General features: G+C 35.9%; 1 protein-coding gene across 7 annotated transcripts in view; it reads left to right on the forward strand.

Annotated features, from left to right (window-relative positions):
• The window catches only part of IFT81 (intraflagellar transport 81), a 186,584-nt gene that overhangs the window by 136,123 nt on the left and 31,980 nt on the right, over positions 1–18,481 (forward strand). For 5 of the 7 annotated variants that reach the window (XM_070515999.1, XM_070515997.1, XM_070515998.1 and 2 more), the window contains one exon: positions 17,685–17,834. In XM_070515999.1, the coding sequence (XP_070372100.1) occupies positions 17,685–17,834 (150 nt within the window). Of the gene's footprint in view, positions 1–6,754; positions 7,661–17,684; positions 17,835–18,481 lie in introns of those variants that run through there. The other 2 variants (XM_070516002.1, XM_070516003.1) reach the window with 1 other exon arrangement.

An 18,481-nucleotide genomic window follows, 5' to 3' on the forward strand; every position in this document is an offset into this window, starting at 1 on the left:
TTGATGAGCAGTGTCATGTCCGCGCCCAGGATTTGAACCAACGAAACACTGGGCCGCCTGCAGCGGAGCGCGCGAACTTAACCGCTCGGCCACGGGGCCAGCCCCTGAAATATGCTTTTTGATGCTTTTTGATGCTTCTGCTGCCATTAAAGTTAATATTCTAGATGTTTAATTTTATCTAAGAATTTTAGCTCTTCTGATTGCAGATGACAAGTGCTACAGGCATTTGTTCTTCACTAGACTTTTTCATTAGTATTCCCTTGGTTTTTCTTATTAATAAAAGATAAAGTATCTAAAAATGCTCTTTTTCATTATACTTTGGTTATCATTTTAGCATTTTATTTTCATTGTGTTACTTTGTTTAAGGCAATGCACAGTAATAATCACAGGAATGTGTTTCTCTTACTCTGCCAGACTTCTGATATAAGTAGGAATTTCTTGAAGAGTTGAAATTATCTTCTCAGTGATAGAAACTTTCTTGCCAGTCTAGGCTATCTTCATTTCTTTCTCTTCACACCAGTATTTGGTAGGTGATAAAAAGGTTAAGTTTAGAGACTGCAGTCTCTTAACATAATTAAAAATTGATTATAATGAATATCTGTTTTTTATATCTTGAAGTTTCTTATATTGGGTTTAAGTATATTATAAAGTATAAATCTGGTTGAATTGATATTTTCAAAGAATTTTGGTTGCTGTCATCTCTGAGAGAAGTCACCCAAAAAATGCCATAAATCTTCGCCCTTGATCCTGACCTGTTTATTATTCTTATCAATAATTTAGATAAGTAATAATAATTGTTTATTATATAATTACAATGTGCCAGATACCATACTAGACTTATTATATACATTATCTCATTTATTTCATTGAATAATTCTGTGAGATAGATATGATTATTATTCTTAGTTTTTATAGATAAGGGAACTGTGGCACACAGAGGATTTATGCTAACTTGCCCGAGATCACATTGTTATAAGTAGTAGTACTATGATTTGAATTGAGGTAGTCTGGCTCCAGAACCCTGAATAATTTTCACACGACAGGAAACTAGAAGGAATAGTCAACCTGAGACAGACGATAGAATTACGATTCAAAATGATCTTGGTCAGTAGGAGCATTGTGCTTAAACTTACAAAATGCCTAATGGGATTATAAATATAATGTCATAGAACTCGAGTTTTGTCTGCCAGCTCAACATATCACCCATTAGTAATGCAGCTTTAAAAAACAAAATATTAAACTCCATTAGTAAAAATGTAATATCCTATTTATGGTGAAATTATGCCTGGAATATTAGTTTACATTTTTGGCTTCATGTTTTAAGAGGGACGTAGTCAAGCCAGAGTGCAGATGAGGGTGACCAAAACAGATGAAAAGTCTGGAAACTTTCATAGAAGGAGTTGATTATATATTAACTGAGAACAAAAAACTGAAGAAAGACATAATAGAATTTCATTTAAATATCAAAAGGATTATGCAAAGGATGCTGTGCAGAAAAGAATTAACATAGCAGGCCTGAACTGCTATTCTTAGAAAAGCTTGCTTGCAGGGTTGGCCCTTGACTGGCATCTGAGGACTTGGATTTTAGAAGGATTCCCACCATTCCCCAATTAGAATGGCTCACTGTGCCTAAATTGAATGCACAAAGAGTGTGGTTTATATTGAACGCCTGCTTTCCTTTTGGGAGTCTCGAATTTTAGTATGGGCTAGACAAGTGTGCCTACGTGACCAGCCCCCAGTAAAAACCCTGGGTGTTGAGTCTAATGAGCTTCCCTGTTTGGCAACATTTCACACGTATTGTTACAACTCGTTGCTGGAGGAATTAAGGGAGAAGATTCTTGGAAGCTTGCCTCTGGTTTCTTCTGGGCTTCACCCCATGTGCCTTTTCCCTTTGCTGGTTTTGCTTTGTATCTTTTCACTGTAATAAAGCGTAGCCAAGAGTGTGACTGTATGCTGAGTCCTGTAAGTCCTCCTAGGAAATCATTGAGCCTGGAGATGGTCTTGCAGACTCCCAATACAGATGGATTAGTAGTATTCATTCTTGTTTGCTTGACAGAGGGCAGAATTAGGACCAATGGATGGTGGTTAAAAAGAAGCATTTGATTGACTATAAGGAAAATCTACCATTTAAGCTTTTTTTCAGTAATAAAGCAGGGTGAAGTAGAGTGCTCTACCATTTAAAATATTCTAACAGAAGCTGGATAAAGGACATTTTAGGAGTAAAGTGTGCATTGAGTAGAAAAAGATTTTACTGGATCAGTGTTTCGAGTTTTTTAATCTTAAAAAAATGTGATTATACAAGGGATACCTGATTACATTCTTGTGGTGTGAAAATCAAACATGCACATAAAACCAAAGTCCCCCTTGATTGCCTCCCACCCCCAATCCCAGTCCCTCAGTCCTTTTTCCAAAGAGAAACCACTGCTACTAGTTTTGTATATCTTTTCAGTCCTTTCTCTGGAGATAAATACAGATATAGATAATATGTTTTGGTTTTTTTAAAAATAGGAATGGTATTATACTGTGTACATTGTGCAATTTGCTTTTAATAATGTATCTTGGAGATTTTTCCATGTCAGTAAATAAAGAGGCTTTTCTGTAGAGGTTAAGAAAATCAGCTTTGGAGCCAGAACCCCTGTGTGCAGATTGCTGTTCTGCCACCTGTTAGCTGTTCAACCTCCACGTGTTACCTAACTCCTCTGTGTCTCAATTTCCTAGTCTATAAAGTGGGGATAATAACAGTACTCACCTCATATGGTAGTTGTGAGGGCTAATGAGTTAATATAAGTAAGCAATATACAACAGTGCCTGGCTTATAGGAAACAATAAATATTACCTGCAGTCATAATAATAATTATTGTCATGTACTTCTTTTCATTTAACTGCTATACTGTGTTCCATGGAATGGATATACCAAATTTATTCCAAGAGTGTACAAGAGTATCTGTCTCCTCTGTTAAACTCTTTACCAGCACTTGATCCTCAATCTTTTCATTTTTTGCCATTCTGACAGTATTTTTTTTCTTCTTTTTTTTTTTTTTGGTGAGGAAGATTAGCCCTGAGCTAACATCTGTGCCCATCTTCCTCTACTTTATATGTGGGATGCCTGCTACAGCATGGCTTGACAGGCGGTGCATAGGTCTGTGCCCGCGATCTGAACCTGCGAACTCCGGGCCACCAAAGCGGAGCACATAAACTTAACCACTACACCACTGGGCCAGCCCCATCCATTCTGACAGTATTTTGTTTTTATTTTCATTTTTCTCGATTAGGAGTGAGATCAAGCATCTGTCCACATATATGTTTGGTCGTTTATATTTCTTCTGTCATGTGCCTGTTTCTTTTCTTTCTCCATTTTTTTCTAATGGATTGAATGTTTTTTCTTATCTGTCATATTTTTACATATATTCTGGATATTAATCTGGGTAATTGTTTTCTTCTAGTCTGTCATTTGTCTCTTATCCTTGTGTACGGTGTCTTTTGTCACAGAGTTTTCTTTCTTTTTCAGACAGCTTTCTTGAGATGTAATTAACATACAATAAACTGCATTTATTTAAAGTGTAAATTATTGCTATTATTCCAAGTTATGATAATATTAAAATCCTGTCCCAATGTTTGAAGTTAAGTGACCTTAGTGTTCCATAATTTGGAGTGTTTTAAAAATGTTTACGTAGAAATATCTTACTTTATGCAGGATTCAGTGTGAGAGGAGATGGAAAAACAGAGTATTATAGCATAGTATAATAGTTATGGTCATAATTATGACTCTGAGTTGTCAATAAAAGGTTGCTGTGATCATTATGATCTTTTTAAGATAAAAGAAAGAGGTTAAGTAGCATCTCTTCCAGGAAACATACCCTGTTGTTTTCCCAGCTCACACCTACAATCTGAAATGTGTTCCCATAGCACTGTTTGTGCGTGTCGTAACATACAGCATGCTTAAGATCGCTTGTTCAGTTTCTGCCTCCCCTGAGAAACCGGTAAGTTCCATTATGGCAGGAGCATATCCCTTGTTCACCACTATTTACTTAAAAGCTGGCATGTAATAGGCATTTGGTAAATGTTTAGAAAACCTGAATGAAAGTGTATAATCTAATCTAGATTTTTTTCCGTTAGAAAAGTGATAACGTTAAAAATGTCTTGGCGCTTCAGTTGATAAGAAGAATTGTTTATTTGTAACTCTTCGTCCTATAGTTGTTTATTTTATTGTGTAAAGTTATTTTTAAATGCCTGACCCAAACCTATTTGCCATTTAATATATAGCCTCTGGTCAATCCTTTTGGTAAGTTTGATTTTTGCCCTTTCATAAACAGCGATCTGAGTTTGATGACTTTGTCTCACTTAATGGAAGAGCAAAGAATAGAGCCTATGCTTCCTGTGGTGGTGCCACATAGCTGCTGTTCTTTACTGTCCGGGTCACCTTGATATCTCTGAATCTCTGCTTTAATTATTTGAAAAGCAAACAAAAAGTCATTCCTAATGATACAGTGCTAGTACCCTTCCCAGAGCTGTCATTCAAATGAATGCATGCTTTTTGGGTCTGAACTTTTTAATAGCAACAAGTGAACCTCTGGTTAAGGTTCCACTGGCACTTCATACGTTGAAAGGCCACTCCAGGTTTATGGAGTATGGGAACAAGGTCCACTGTGTCTCCTCCCTAACCAGTACAAGAAGCTCAGCTGTTTTCAGTTAATGGCTACTTTAAAAATGTGCTGGGTCAAATAATATTTATAAGCAGCTTTAGAAAGGGCCAACCAATTCATTCTACAGCTACCGAGAGAAATCCTAGAGCTAAATTGCAAAGATTATGAAATCTTCTTTAAATACTTCAAAGAGAAGCACAATGAAGATAAGGGAATCCTGGCAAGATTTGCTGCAGCTGTCAGATACTGAAAAATTAGGAATCAAATTTTGACACTTGTAATTGAATCATCCACCCTTCTAAGTGAGCCCAGACAAACCTGTGGTATTTTTAGAACCTTTCAAATCACATTACACTTTTCAGAGTTCATAGCAGGACCTGAGGCCTCTAACATTTCCCAAGAGATGGAACAAAACAGAATCAAGTAAATTTGGCTCAAATTCTATTCACTGTAATAGAAGTAGTGTATTCTGCATGCAATCTAAGTAATGCCACAATTTTAACCCAAAATTTGAAAACTTTTCATAGACCTTTTTTTGAGAGGTAACTGCTTGGACAGTAGTTGAAAACCCACTGGAGATATAGTGACAGCTGTGCGGTGGTGACTTGATTTATAATAGAAGCACAGAGACCTTGGATGGTGTGATTAACTGTGTTTCACAGATGGATGTTCCTGTGCCACAAGTTTGTGTTGAGACAGATTCGTACCACATATATCATAGCGCTTATTATAGACCCCTCAAAAGGATTAGCAGGTAACCATTCTCTACCATGTGTAGGTAATTACATTGCTTATGCTTGACTTAGTGAGATTTTCTACTTTAAAGTTAAAAATGTAATGCTAACAGGTTGTAAAAGGTTAGAATAGGACTTGTACGTGTGTTTATATATATGGTACTAGTTATAATGGGTAATTTGAAAAGACTGTCATTTTAGCAGAAAACAAAGGTTGCTTTGAAACATTTTTTCCTGCTTTAAAACAAATAGCAGCTCTGAGACCAGGCTTCAGGGAGTTCAAATGATTTATGACATGAAGCGTGACATAAAAAGATGGCCTTTTCAGGTTTTCTGCAAGTCTGAATTCAGACAGAATACGAGCCACTGACAAATGGGCAAAAAAATTGTGACCATTTGAGCATATTCATGCTACTCTTGAATAGTTGGTGTTCTCTCTTTTTACACCTAACTCCCTTGGGCCTATTTCTATAGTTTTCTATGCTTAAAAATCATTTCATGAAATACTTGACAAAGATGTGATTTAATTAAGAAATGGAAAATAGCATGGATATTGGACTAACAGGATTTGAGGACAAAAGTACTCAGTCTAGTCCTGTTTTTCTAACTTGCTGAACTTTGGTGAGTTGCATTAATTTCTTTGTAAGTAATTAATTGCTCTGTAAAAGGGGAATAGTACTTTTTTTAAAAAGGAGCTCTTTCTGATTCTTCACAATATGAAGTACTTATCATATGGTTGTCTCGTAAATTCTTCACAGCTAATTGCTGTGGACGTAGTTTTCATGTCAGATACTGAGGTGGAAAATTTGCAACAGGAGCAGAGATTCTTGTTTCCACGTACGTATCCAGAATGAGGTCTGGAATCCAATAATAGTTTTGAGTTCCAGATAAGCTTGAAAAGCATTTGTAAATGGTTACATACTTAGGGAAAGAAGCTGCCTTGTGCGTTTAAAAAGCTAGCCCAGATTTTGATCATTACTATTAAAGGTTCTAAAACATGGTAAATGGATAAAAGGAGAAAGGACATCTGTCAAGTTCCATTTTGATCACAAAGGACCCTGAGTTTGTAAAATTGGTCCCTAAACCAGAAGCTAGCACTATAAAGCATTAAGATCTCAGCATCTAAAATGATGGCTGCTCTTTCATAAATGACCAATTTAGATTACAAATGTATATTGGTCCAAATGATTAGTAATAGCGGCTGTAATGGGCCTTCCTGCACAGTGGCAAGCTTTATAGTTCACTTTAATTTGCTTGATTGACCTGCTATTGTGCACTATAGAAAGCTTTTTCCTTAATGTTCCAAGGATTTATTGCTTATCTCCTGTGCTATAGTTCCTTTAAAAATGTTTTTTGTTCCACTCTCGCTGTTTGCAGACGACATGATCTTATATATAGAAAACCCCAAAGAATCCACTGGAAAACTCTTAGAAGTAATCAACAACTACAGCAAAGTTGCAGGGTATAAAATCAATTTGCATAAATCAGTAACATTTCTATACTCCAATAATGAACTAACAGAAAAAGAACTCAAGAACACAATACCGTTCACAATCGCAACAAAAAGAATAAAATACCTTGGGGTAAATTTAACTAAGGAAGTGAAGGACCTGTATAATGAAAATTACAAGGCCTTTCTGAGAGAATTGGATGACAACATAAGGAGATGGAAAGACATTCCATGTACATGGATTGGAAGAATAAACATAGTTAAAATGTCCGTTCTACCTAAAGCAATCTACAGATTCAACACCATCCCGGTCAGAATCCCAATGACATTCTTTACAGAATTAGAACAAAGAATCCTAAAATTCATATGGGGCAACAAAAGACCCCGAATTTCTAAAGCAATCCTGAGAAAAAGGAACAAAACGGGAGGCATCACAATCCCTGACTTCAAAATATACTACAAAGCTACAGTAATCAAAACAGCATGGTACTGGTACAAAAACAGGTGCACAGATCAATGGAACAGAATTGAAAGCCCAGAAATAAAACCACACATATATGGACAGCTTATCTTTGACAAAGGAACTAAGGGCATACAATGGAGAAAAGGAAGTCTTTTCAACAAATGGTGCTGGGAAAACTGGAAAGCCACATGTAAAAGAATGAAAATTGACCATTCTTTTTCACCATTCACCAAAATAAACTCAAAATGGATCAAAGACCTAAAGGTGAGACCTGAAACCATAAGGCTTCTGGAAGAAAACATAGGCAGTACACTCTTTGACATCAGTATTAAAAGGATCTTTTCGGACACCATGCCTTCTCAGAGAAGGGAAACAATAGAAAGAATAAACAAATGGGACTTCATCAGACTAAAGAGCTTCTTCAAGGCAAATGAAAACAGGATTGAAACAAAAAAACAACCCACTAACTGGGAAAAAATATTTGCAAGTCATATATCTGACAAAGGCTTAATATCCATAATATATAAAGAACTCTCACAACTCAACAACAGAACATCAAACAACCCAATCAAAAAATGGGCTGGAGACATGAACAGACATTTCTCCAAAGAAGATATACGGATGGCCAATAGGCACATGAAAAGATGCTCATCATCGCTGATCATCAGGGAAATGCAAATCAAAACTACACTAAGATATCACCTTACACCCATTAGAATGACAAAAATATCTAAAACTAATAGTAACAAATGTTGGAGAGGTTGTGGAGAAAAAGGAACCCTCATACACTGCTGGTGGGAATGCAAACTGGTGCAGCCACTATGGAAAACAGTATGGAGATTCCTCAAAAAATTACAAATAGAACTACCATACGATCCAGCCATCCCACTACTGGGTATTTATCCAAAGAGCTTGAAGTCAGCAATCCCAAAAGTCCTATGCACCCCAATGTTCATTGCAGCATTATTTACAATAGCCAAGACATTGAAGCAACCTAAGTGCCCGTCGACAGACGAATGGATAAAGAAGATGTGGTACATAGATAGAATGGAATACTACTCAGCTGTAAAACAGAACAAAATCATTCCATTTGCAATAACATGGATGGACCTTGAGGGAATTATGTTAAGTGAAATAAGCCAGCGAGAGAAGGATAATCTGTGTATGACTCCACTCATATGAGGAATTTAAAATTATGGACTAAGAACAGTTTAGTGGATACCAGGGGAAAGGTGGGGTGGGGGGTGGGCACAAAGGGTGAAGTGGTGCACCTACAGCACGACTGACAAACATTAATGTACAATTGAAATTTCACAAGATTGTAACCTATCATTAACTCAATAAAAAAAAAAAAAGAAAAAAAAAGTTTTTTGTTCCAAGGATTTGTTGCTTATCTCCTATGCTAGAATTCCTTTAAAAATGTTTTTAGGGGCTGGCCCAGTGGCACAGTAGTTAAGTTCGAACATCCTGCTTCAGCAGCCCGGGGTTTGCTGGTTCAAATCCCGGGTGTGAACCTATGCACCACTTGTCAAGCCATGCTGTGGTAGGCATCCTACATATAAAGTAGAGGAAGATGGGCACGGATGTTAGCTCAGGGCTAGTCTTCCTCAGTAAAAAGAGGAGAATTGGCAGCAGATGTTAGCTCAGGGCTAATCTTCCTCAAAAAAAATATTTTTTTTTTAAAGATTTTATTTATTTTTTCTTTTTCTCCCCAAAGCCCCCCAGTACATAGTTGTATATTCTTCGTTGTGGGTCCTTCTAGTTGTGGCATGTGGGACACTGCCTCAGCGTGGCTTGACGAGCAGTGCCATGTCCACGCCCAGGATTCAAACCAACGAAACACTGGTCCGCCTGCAGCGGAGCACGTGAACTTAACCACTCAGCCATGGGGCCAGCCCCACGTCCTAGTGGTTAAATTCTTCGTCACACTCTGCTTTGGTGGCCTGGGTTTGGTTCCCGTGGACAGACTTACACCACTCGTCAGTGACTATGCTGTGGTGGCGACCCACATACAAAATACAGGAAGATTGGCATGGATGTTAGCTTGGGGCAAATCTTCCTCAAACATAAAGAGGAAGATTGGCAACAGGTGTTAGCTAAGGGTGAATCTTCTTCAGCAAAAAAATGCATGTTTTTTAAATTTTTTAAATACTTAAGAAATAAATCTCAAAGAATTCACTCATACCCTACCTGCCCAACACAATAATTAAGAATTATTTCTTAATTCTCTCCCAGTATTGATTTATAGACTTATATACAAAATTTTTACATAGTTGTACTCAGAGTATGTAGATCTGTAGTTGCTTACAGTAGTAATTATTCTGTTTTAGTTCTAAAGAGCATCCATCACACCTAGATCTTTACTTTTCTGTTCATTCTAGTTACTTGACATTTCTTTATTTCTTTAATATTTAGAAGGAACAGTAATTATCTCTTATTTTCTAGGTACTCTTTAACTGTATTCAAACATAATGACAGACATTATTAATCATTATCCATTAGTCAATTTTTATAGAATTTTAGTACATTCTATAGATCTTATTTTAAAACTACCTAGTTTTATTTTAGGCAAATAATCATTCATTTTATGATGTTTAATATTGTATGTTTTGATCCTCAAATGTTATTTAAAAAACCCTTTACACAGTAATAAAGTATAATGAAGAATTGGCTACTAAACAGTGGCGGTTATGATTATTAATAATTGCAGACGTTTAAGTCAAGAATTTGTTTCATTTTATTAAAACATTATAGCATAATTAATTATAACAATGAGAGCTTCTATTTATTGTATGCCACACTAGGCATTGCCTAATTGCCTTACATACATTTTCATGTCTGAGGTAAGTATTGTTAGCTCCCTTTTTGTTGTTGATGTTGAAGAAATTGATATATAAAGACAAACGTAACTTGCCCAAGTTCACTTTACGTGGTGGAGCCAGGATTTGAAATTACTTTTCTGTGACTCCAAAGCCCTTGATCTTAACAACTCTCTGGACAGTTTCTGTGACCTTGTTGTACTGTTGCTAGGACCTTTAATGACTAAGTTCTAAATGAAATTATTTGTGAATTTTTGCTCATATAAGTTATTATAACACAGAATTATGAGTAAATTTATTTTTTAATACTCAAAGTCTATTCAAAATAAAATCTATCAGCTATTAGGTTTTTGTTGGTGCTGAGCTTTTTTAGTTGGGTTGTTCTTTTAGTTTAATTATAATTTTTTAAGATTAATACAAATATGTAGTTTAAAAAGTAAAACAGTACTACAGAATTCATAATGAAAATAATGATCCTGTTCTATACTCTGAAGTCATGCTTCCTTGAGGCAACCAATCTTAATGCTTTTAGTTATTTCTTCTAATATTTACTTCTGTATTTCTTCTTTTTCTTTTTGTTTTTTTTCATTGCAGTAACATTGGTTTATAATTTACTTCTGTATTTCTAAATAACATGTTTATACCAAAATTTCTTGATTTTTTTCAATCTTGGACATACTACCATGGGAAATGAGGATTTAGCTCTACACTCCACATCCCTGCCTACTCCCCCATTCCCATCATTCCATTCTTTATAGCATCTCAATACAATTATAATTTTTGGTTAAATCATTATTTAGTATATTCATTATGATGATTGTATAAACCTATTATTTACAGCTGAGCCACATAGTATATCATGATTATATATCCTTTCCTGTACACTTTTTTCCTTAAATTGATACCTCACTTTTTTTCATTTTTGTTTAGTTAGGTTTTTTTATGTACTTTTCACTCACTCAGCTCCAGACCTTCTAATAGAACTGTACAATTTCTCTTAATATGGCATGTGGTCATACACAGTAATCTTTTAATTATGTTTTTTAAACCTTGGATTCATTGTTTCTGGAGCCCTTGTCATTCTTCTGTTCCAGTCTGGGAAGATTAATTTCTAGGCTTGTTGTACAGCTGTAATCTGGGGCTTCACAATCATCATCCTGGGAGTTTCTCTCACTACTCCCCTACTTTAGATCCCCTGTTTCCTGCATCCCAAGTCTTCTCTTTCTTGCTTTATTTCCTTGTTGTAATAGAGAATATTCCTGAACAGGGGGACTTGGAAGATAAATTTTTGAGACTCTTGCTTGTTGGAAACTGTCTTCGGTCCATTCTCATATATGATTGATAGTTTGACTGGATAATAATTCAGGTTGAAAACTTTTTTCCCTGAGAATTTTGCAGGCTGTTCTGCTGTCTTGCAGTGTTCGCTGTCGCTGTCTGAGGCTGTTCTGATCCCCAGCCTTTGATGTGACCTTTGATTGTTGTTATTGTTGTTATTTTACCTCTTCTTGAAACTTTTGTAATCCTCTCTCTACCTCTGATTTTCTAAATTTTTAACATTATGGGCTTAATTATAACTCTTTTTTTCATTCATTGACCTGGGTATTCCATTGGCCATTTTAATTTAGAATCTTATGTCCTTCAGTTATGGGAAATTTTCTTGTATTCTCTCTACGTTTTTTTTTTCTCTTCAGACTCACTGGTTAGATTTGGGACTTTCTAGATTGGTTCTTTAATGTTTATTTACTTTTCAGAATGCTTAATTTTTTAAAATTGTGTTAAGTAAGAGTAGGTGAAAATGCGTTTTTATACGTGTGTGTGTGTTATATGTGAGGAGTAAAGAATAATGAGGTCATGAATATATATATACTTATCACTCAGCTTAAAAAAATAACCTTTGAGGTTCCGTGTGTGCGTCTCCTCTATCCCATCCAATTTCTACCCTTCTCAAAGGTAGCTACCATCTTGAGTTAGATATTTATCATTCTCTGACTTTTATTTACTGCTTGACCACATATTTGTATCCCTAAACAATATATTATTTAGTTTTCATAAGCAATACTCACGGGAGCATACTCTGTGTGTTCTGTAACATACTTTTTTTGCTCTACGTTATTTCTTGAGCCTATAATTATCTATTTTAATTATATATATTGTATGAATATACAACAATTTGTTGTGGCTTGTTTTCCAATTTTTTGCTATTGCAGTGTTTCTGTCAATGTTCTTATATATGTTTCCCAGTGACCATGAACAAGAATTTTCCCAGGGCAGTGTTTCCTAACTTTTTTCATGGTATGACACTTAAAGAAAATGATCATTGTTTAGCATATGAGGTAAAAGGACAAGGCTGCTTATAGCTGAGAGTGACTGGCTTGAGAATTCTTTATACTATCTTGCCCAGCTGCTGCAAAGTCTAAATGGATTAATATCTTGGCACACCTGTAGTATTTGTGCCATCTGAGTGTTCTGGAGCATATCCCATTTAGGAAACTCTGCTCTCAAGCAGTGCTACTCAGAAGGGTGGTCTGAAGACCACTTGTAGTCCACAAACGGTTAGTTACTAATCCACAACCTTCTAAGTTGAAAAGAAGCATTTAGAAACATTTATAGTAATTTGCCTAACCATTTTTATTATTTTATAAAAGTATCCAGTCTACAAATGATCAGAAATTTTTAAAAACTCCCCCATCACCATAGATAAGTTTGTTGAAGCAGAGTTGGTGAGACATAGAGTAAGCACAATGTCAACTTCAGTTGATACGCTAAGTTGTTTTTCAAACTTGTTCTAAATTGTATATCCCACACTCCCAGTGGTGCATAGCTGTTCCACTTCCTCCACATCTTCATCAACACCTAGTATTGAAGGATGTTTTATTTTTGCTAATTGGGTGGGTATTAAAATCGTACCTTATTGTGGTTTTAATTTATATTACTAATTTGATTACTAATGAGATTGAGCATCTTTTATATGTTTATTAGCCATTTGGGGTTTTCTGTTCTATGAAGTGCCTATTCAAGTATTTCATCCATTTTTCTGTTGGATTATTTGCCTTTCTCTCACTGATTTGTAGGTTGGTTTATATGTTTTGGATACAGATTCTTTATTGGCTTAATGTGTTTCAAATATGTTCTCCCAATGTGTGATTTATATTCTTTAAATTTTGTTTTTTAAATATTGGTCCTGAGCTAATATCTGTTGCCAATCTTCCTCTTTTTTTTTTCCCTTCTCCCCCAAACCCCCAGTACATAGTTGTATATTCTAGTTGTGGGTCCTTCTAGTTCTGCTATTTGGGATTCCGCCTCAGCATGGCCTGATGAGCGGTGCCATGTCTGTGCCCAGGATCCGAACTGGTGAAACCCTGGGCTGCCAAAGTGGAGCGCGCGAACTTAACCTCTCAGCCACTGGGCCAGCCCCTGTGATTTATGTTCTTAATCTCTTAGTATGTATTTTGATGAATGAAAGTTGTTAATTTTAGCAAAATTAAGTTTATCAGTCATCTATTTTCAGTTTGTGCTTTTTTTGCCTTTTTTTAAGAAATCATTTCCTATCTAAAAATCATAGTATTTTCCTATGTTCTAAAAAATTTTTAGGTTTATCTTTCACTTCTAAGTCTATAATGCAGTTAGAATTGATTTTTTATTGTTATGAAGTAAGAGATCCACTAAATGAAAATTCTATTCTTTTCTCTCAAATTTACTCTGCCAGCAGTCTACATAAACAAAATCCCTTTGAGATCTTCAATAGTTTTTTTTAATGATTTTGTTTACTTTTTTTTTTTTTGCAAGGAAAGATTCACGCTGAACTAACATCTGTTGCCAATCTTCCTCTTTTTTTTTTCCTCCCCAAAGCCCCAGTGCATGGTCGTATATCCTAATTGTAAGTCTTTCTGTTTCTTCTCTGTGAGCCATTGTCACAGCATGACAACTGACAGATGGGTGGTGTGGTTCCGCGACCAGGAAATGAACCCAGGCTGCCAAAGCAGTGAGAACACTGAGCTTTAACTACTAGGTCATCAGGGCTGGCTCTTCAATAGTTTTAAAAATGTATAAAGGGTTCCTGAGGGGTTGGCCCAGTGGCGTAGTGGTTGGGTTCGTTCATTCTGCTTTGGCAGCCCGGGGTTCACTGGTTTGGATCCTGGGTGTAGACCTGTGCACCACTCATCGAGCCATGCTGTGGCAGGCGTCCCACATATAAAGCAGAGGAAGATGGGCACAGATGTTAGCTCAGGGCCAGTCTTCCTCAGCAAAAAGAGGAGGATTGGCAGCAGATGTTAGCTCAGGGCTAATCTTCCTCAAAAAAAAAAAAAAAAGTAAAGGGTTCCTGAGATCAAAAAGTTTGAGAATCACTGTTAGAGATCCACAGGAAAAAGTCAAAGGCTCCAATAAACTTGGACCAAAGACAGGCAAGTCATTAAAAAAAAAATCCCCACAGATGTACAATGAGCATGACAAAAAAGTGATGACCCCTAATAAAGAAATGCAAATAAAAAGTAAATATGCTATTTTACTTATCAAATTGACAATTATAAAAATACTTATAAGTAGCCTTTGAAAGGCAGTTTGGCAGAATGTATCAAAACCCTGTTTCCTTCCAGCTATTTCTGGAAATATGTCCTATAGAAATTATTAAGAATGTATCTGAAGATTTAGCTTCAGTATGTTCATCATGGTTTTTTTTTTTAATTTGAAAATTCAGAAATAATCTAAAATCCAAGTGATAGAAGAAACTTCCAGTGGAAGAAAAATATTGATAATGGGTTTTCTTTCCTCTAATTCATTTGAGGTAGTAAAGCCCCTGGAGTGCTTTGATGGCCACCTGCTGCTTTGTTGTGTGGAACCGTCATTAATCTGACCCTGACTACCCTCCCCTTTAGAAGTTTGTCCAGTAAATGTCAAATAATAACCAATCAGCATAGAGCACATTAAGTAATTGGTGGGTTTGTTCTTTCACCAAAAACATTTATAGCTTTTAGCTTTTAAAAATAGTTTTGGAGTGCAGCAAGACAGAGAAGGGGAACATTGGCCTAGATGATACAGAGGATAGCAGATGAACAGGGTTGATTTCATTTTGGGCACTTTGCCCAGGACACTTTTAATAGAACATATAGTTACTCTAGGGATTCTGAGTCTGTGGTTATGTCAGGCTTACACATTTATTCTTTAAAAGGAAAAATTGCACCTTATGAGACTCTAGGTACACCCATATGACTTAAAATCTTAAAACTGTTTCTACCTGGTGGCGCAGTGGTTAAGTGCTCACATTCCACTTCGGTGGCCCGGAGTTCCCCGGTTCAGATCCCAGACATGGCACTGCTTGGCAAGCCATGCTGTGGTAGGCATCCCGGATATATAGTAGAGGAAGATGGGCACAGATGTTAGCTCAGGGCCAGTCTTCCTCAGCAAAAAGAGGAGGATTGGCAGCAGATGTCAGCTCAGGGCTAATCTGCCTCAAAAAAAAAAAGTTTCTATAATCCGGCCATTAATAATTTGCTGTGTGTAGGCTGGATTCCTTAATATTAAAACTATCTTAATCATGGGTAGAAAATATTTTGAACTTCCTTCCTCTAAAACACAATGTGTTCATTTCTTTCAAAGTTTAAGTTCAAAAAGATGTCTAAACTAGGAATTGGAAGGTTATTTTTATGTGAAGAATTTTTAATCTTACTATATTTTTAAGGACTTTTTGTATACTCAGGAATCAATCAATTTAGAATTGCTGATCTTAGATTTAGACCTAAAAATTAGAAGGAAAAATACCAACATGGTAATAGAGCTTGTGTTGGGATAGTGGCTTTGAGTGAATTTCTCCTTTTTGCTGTTTTCCAAAATTTTAGTAATATGTTCGTTACTTTTATTATTTATAAAATTATTTATAATCCTCTCCCCAAAAAATTAGCCTTAAAAAGGATGTGACATTAAAAAGGCTAAGATTTTCAAAGAATTATCTCATATTAGGTAATATGGAAGTCTACTTTTGTTTTGAAGTGATGTGTTTAAATATAATGGGCCAGATTCTTACCATGGAAATATTCTTATAATTTGGTTAATAAAAGGATAGTTAGAGTAGAAAAAAATTATTGTATGTGGTAAAAAACATCTGGGAATTATTAGTTCTAATGATACATAAGAGGAAGTGACTTTTTATTTATTTATTTTTTTATTTCTTAATAAATTCTTTAGTTTGTTTTTTTCTTCTTCTTCTTCTCCTCCCCCAAACCTCCCAGTACCTAGTTGTATATTCTAGTTGTAGGTTCTTCTAGTTGTGCTATGTGGGACACCACTTCAGCATGGCCTGATGAGCAGTGCCATGTCTGTGCCCAGGATCCGAACCAGTAAAGCCCTGGGCCGCCGAAGCAGAGCATGCGAACTTAACCACTCGGCCATGGGGCCAGTCCCAGGAAGTGACTTTAAAAAGTACTATGTTTTGTTTCAGAAATACCAGAAATTTCTCACATTTGCTTCTCATATTGAGCAGTACAATACTTTTAATGAGCCAGTGCCTCAGGACCTTTATACCTGCTGTTTCTTCTACCTGAAATACTCTTCCCTGCTTCTTCCTCCTTCCTCTAACACACTCCTCCTTCTTCAGTCTTGGTTTAAATATAATTATTTTGACAAGCTTACCATCACCCACCTCCCCTAAATCCCAACCCCACCTTTTCTATCTCCCTCAACCCAGGTTAAACTATTCTTTGTTTTCAGGCCCCTCCACTTTTTCACAGTGTTCACTGTGGTTGTAAACATCAGTTCAGTTTGTTTGTTTTCCCCACTATTCCTTAAGCTTGATGAGGGCAGGACCTGTGAATTTCTTATTTAGAGTTGTGTTTTCAGTGTCTGGCACAGTGCCTAGTACATAATAGTTAATAAATAGTACTTATGAAATGAATTCCTTTAAATATTCATTTCATTTCCTTTTCTAAACTCTAGTTGGTATTACTTAATAATGGAGTCTTTCCATTAGAGTAGAGTAGTTATAACTTTAATTAATCATTAGTAAGTAAATAGCTGAAATAAGCAGCTGTGAGTTCCCACTAACTTGGAATATTCTTAGCTTTTTAACTTTAGGGATAAGTTTCATCCCAATGTCTCCGATGCTTCTTAGGGTACACGGTCACAGTACATTTCTTAAATGATAGATCGTAGCTACAAGTGTTGACTCTTCTGATTAGCTGTATTAATCCGAGTAGATCCAGTGCTGCCCAGATAGTACAGTACATAAGAAATACAATACCCCAGCCAGAACTGGTCTCTTGCTTTTTCTTCTTCCCCCTTTTCTTTTTTTTAACCTTTTTACTTTTATAGGGTTGAGTTTCTGTTTTCCTAATCCTTATTTGTAAAGCCCAAAATGAATAGCTTTTATATAAGGATTTACAATATTTAGATAAAATAAAAATATACACAAAGTATTTTAATTGAGCTGTTAGTCTTTTCAAGTTTTCTGATAAAACTAAGTTATTGTATTCTTGTGACACACGTGTTGGACAGTATAAAAGAAAATTTTTTCTAATGTTTTTATATGTGATCTTTAGCAGCTACTTTTCTACTCATTAGGTTACATATTGTTTTCTTTTACAGTTCAAACGATATGTCAGTAAACTTCGAAGCAAGAGTACAGTTTTCAAAAAGAAGCATCAAATAATAGCTGAATTTAAAGCTGAATTCGGTCTCTTGCAGAGGACAGAAGAACTTCTTAAGCAGCGTCACGAAAATATTCAACATCAACTGGTAATACAATATTATCTTGGGGTGCTAGAAATACAAATGCCAGGAGGTTTATGGGTTCCAGCTTTATCCTGAGGTCATTATTTTTACTGAAAAAAACATAAAATTATTAATTTTCTCTGATTAATTACAGAGATGTCATATAAGCTGATTCATTTATTTTTAATGTAGCAGTAAACACTAACTGATTTTTATGTGTGCTGACTTTGGGTTAATTAATAGAAGTTGAATTCCAAGTAGGTTTTTCTTTTGTTTAGCTATTAATATGAGCAAAATTATCATACCAATAACTGTAAAGTATTTATTTTTCATGGCCTGGTGGGCAGAAATTTCTAAGCAGTCACTTCTGTGGAGCTTTGGAAAGAAATATCAGGGGAAGGTACTATACGGGAGTTTGCCTGCAGGCTCGTTCCTTATATGTCTGTGCCTTCACTGTCAGAGAAGAGTTAAGCCCAGAGTAGTCCCTCTAACAGCAAAGCTGTTCTCATTGTGGATGCCAGTCCTCTGAGTTCTCTTGGTTTCACATTTTTTTTCTTTTACCCTGGGGCAATTATTTCATTAGGATGTTGGTTTCCCAGCTAGTAATAATTTGGAGAGGTAAAGAAAGTTTCAACCAGTTGTGGTTAGCTGGCAATATAACTCTTTCTGTC

This window comes from Equus asinus, chromosome 8 (genome assembly GCF_041296235.1).
Source record: "Equus asinus isolate D_3611 breed Donkey chromosome 8, EquAss-T2T_v2, whole genome shotgun sequence".
Taxonomy (NCBI): Eukaryota; Metazoa; Chordata; class Mammalia; order Perissodactyla; family Equidae; genus Equus; species Equus asinus.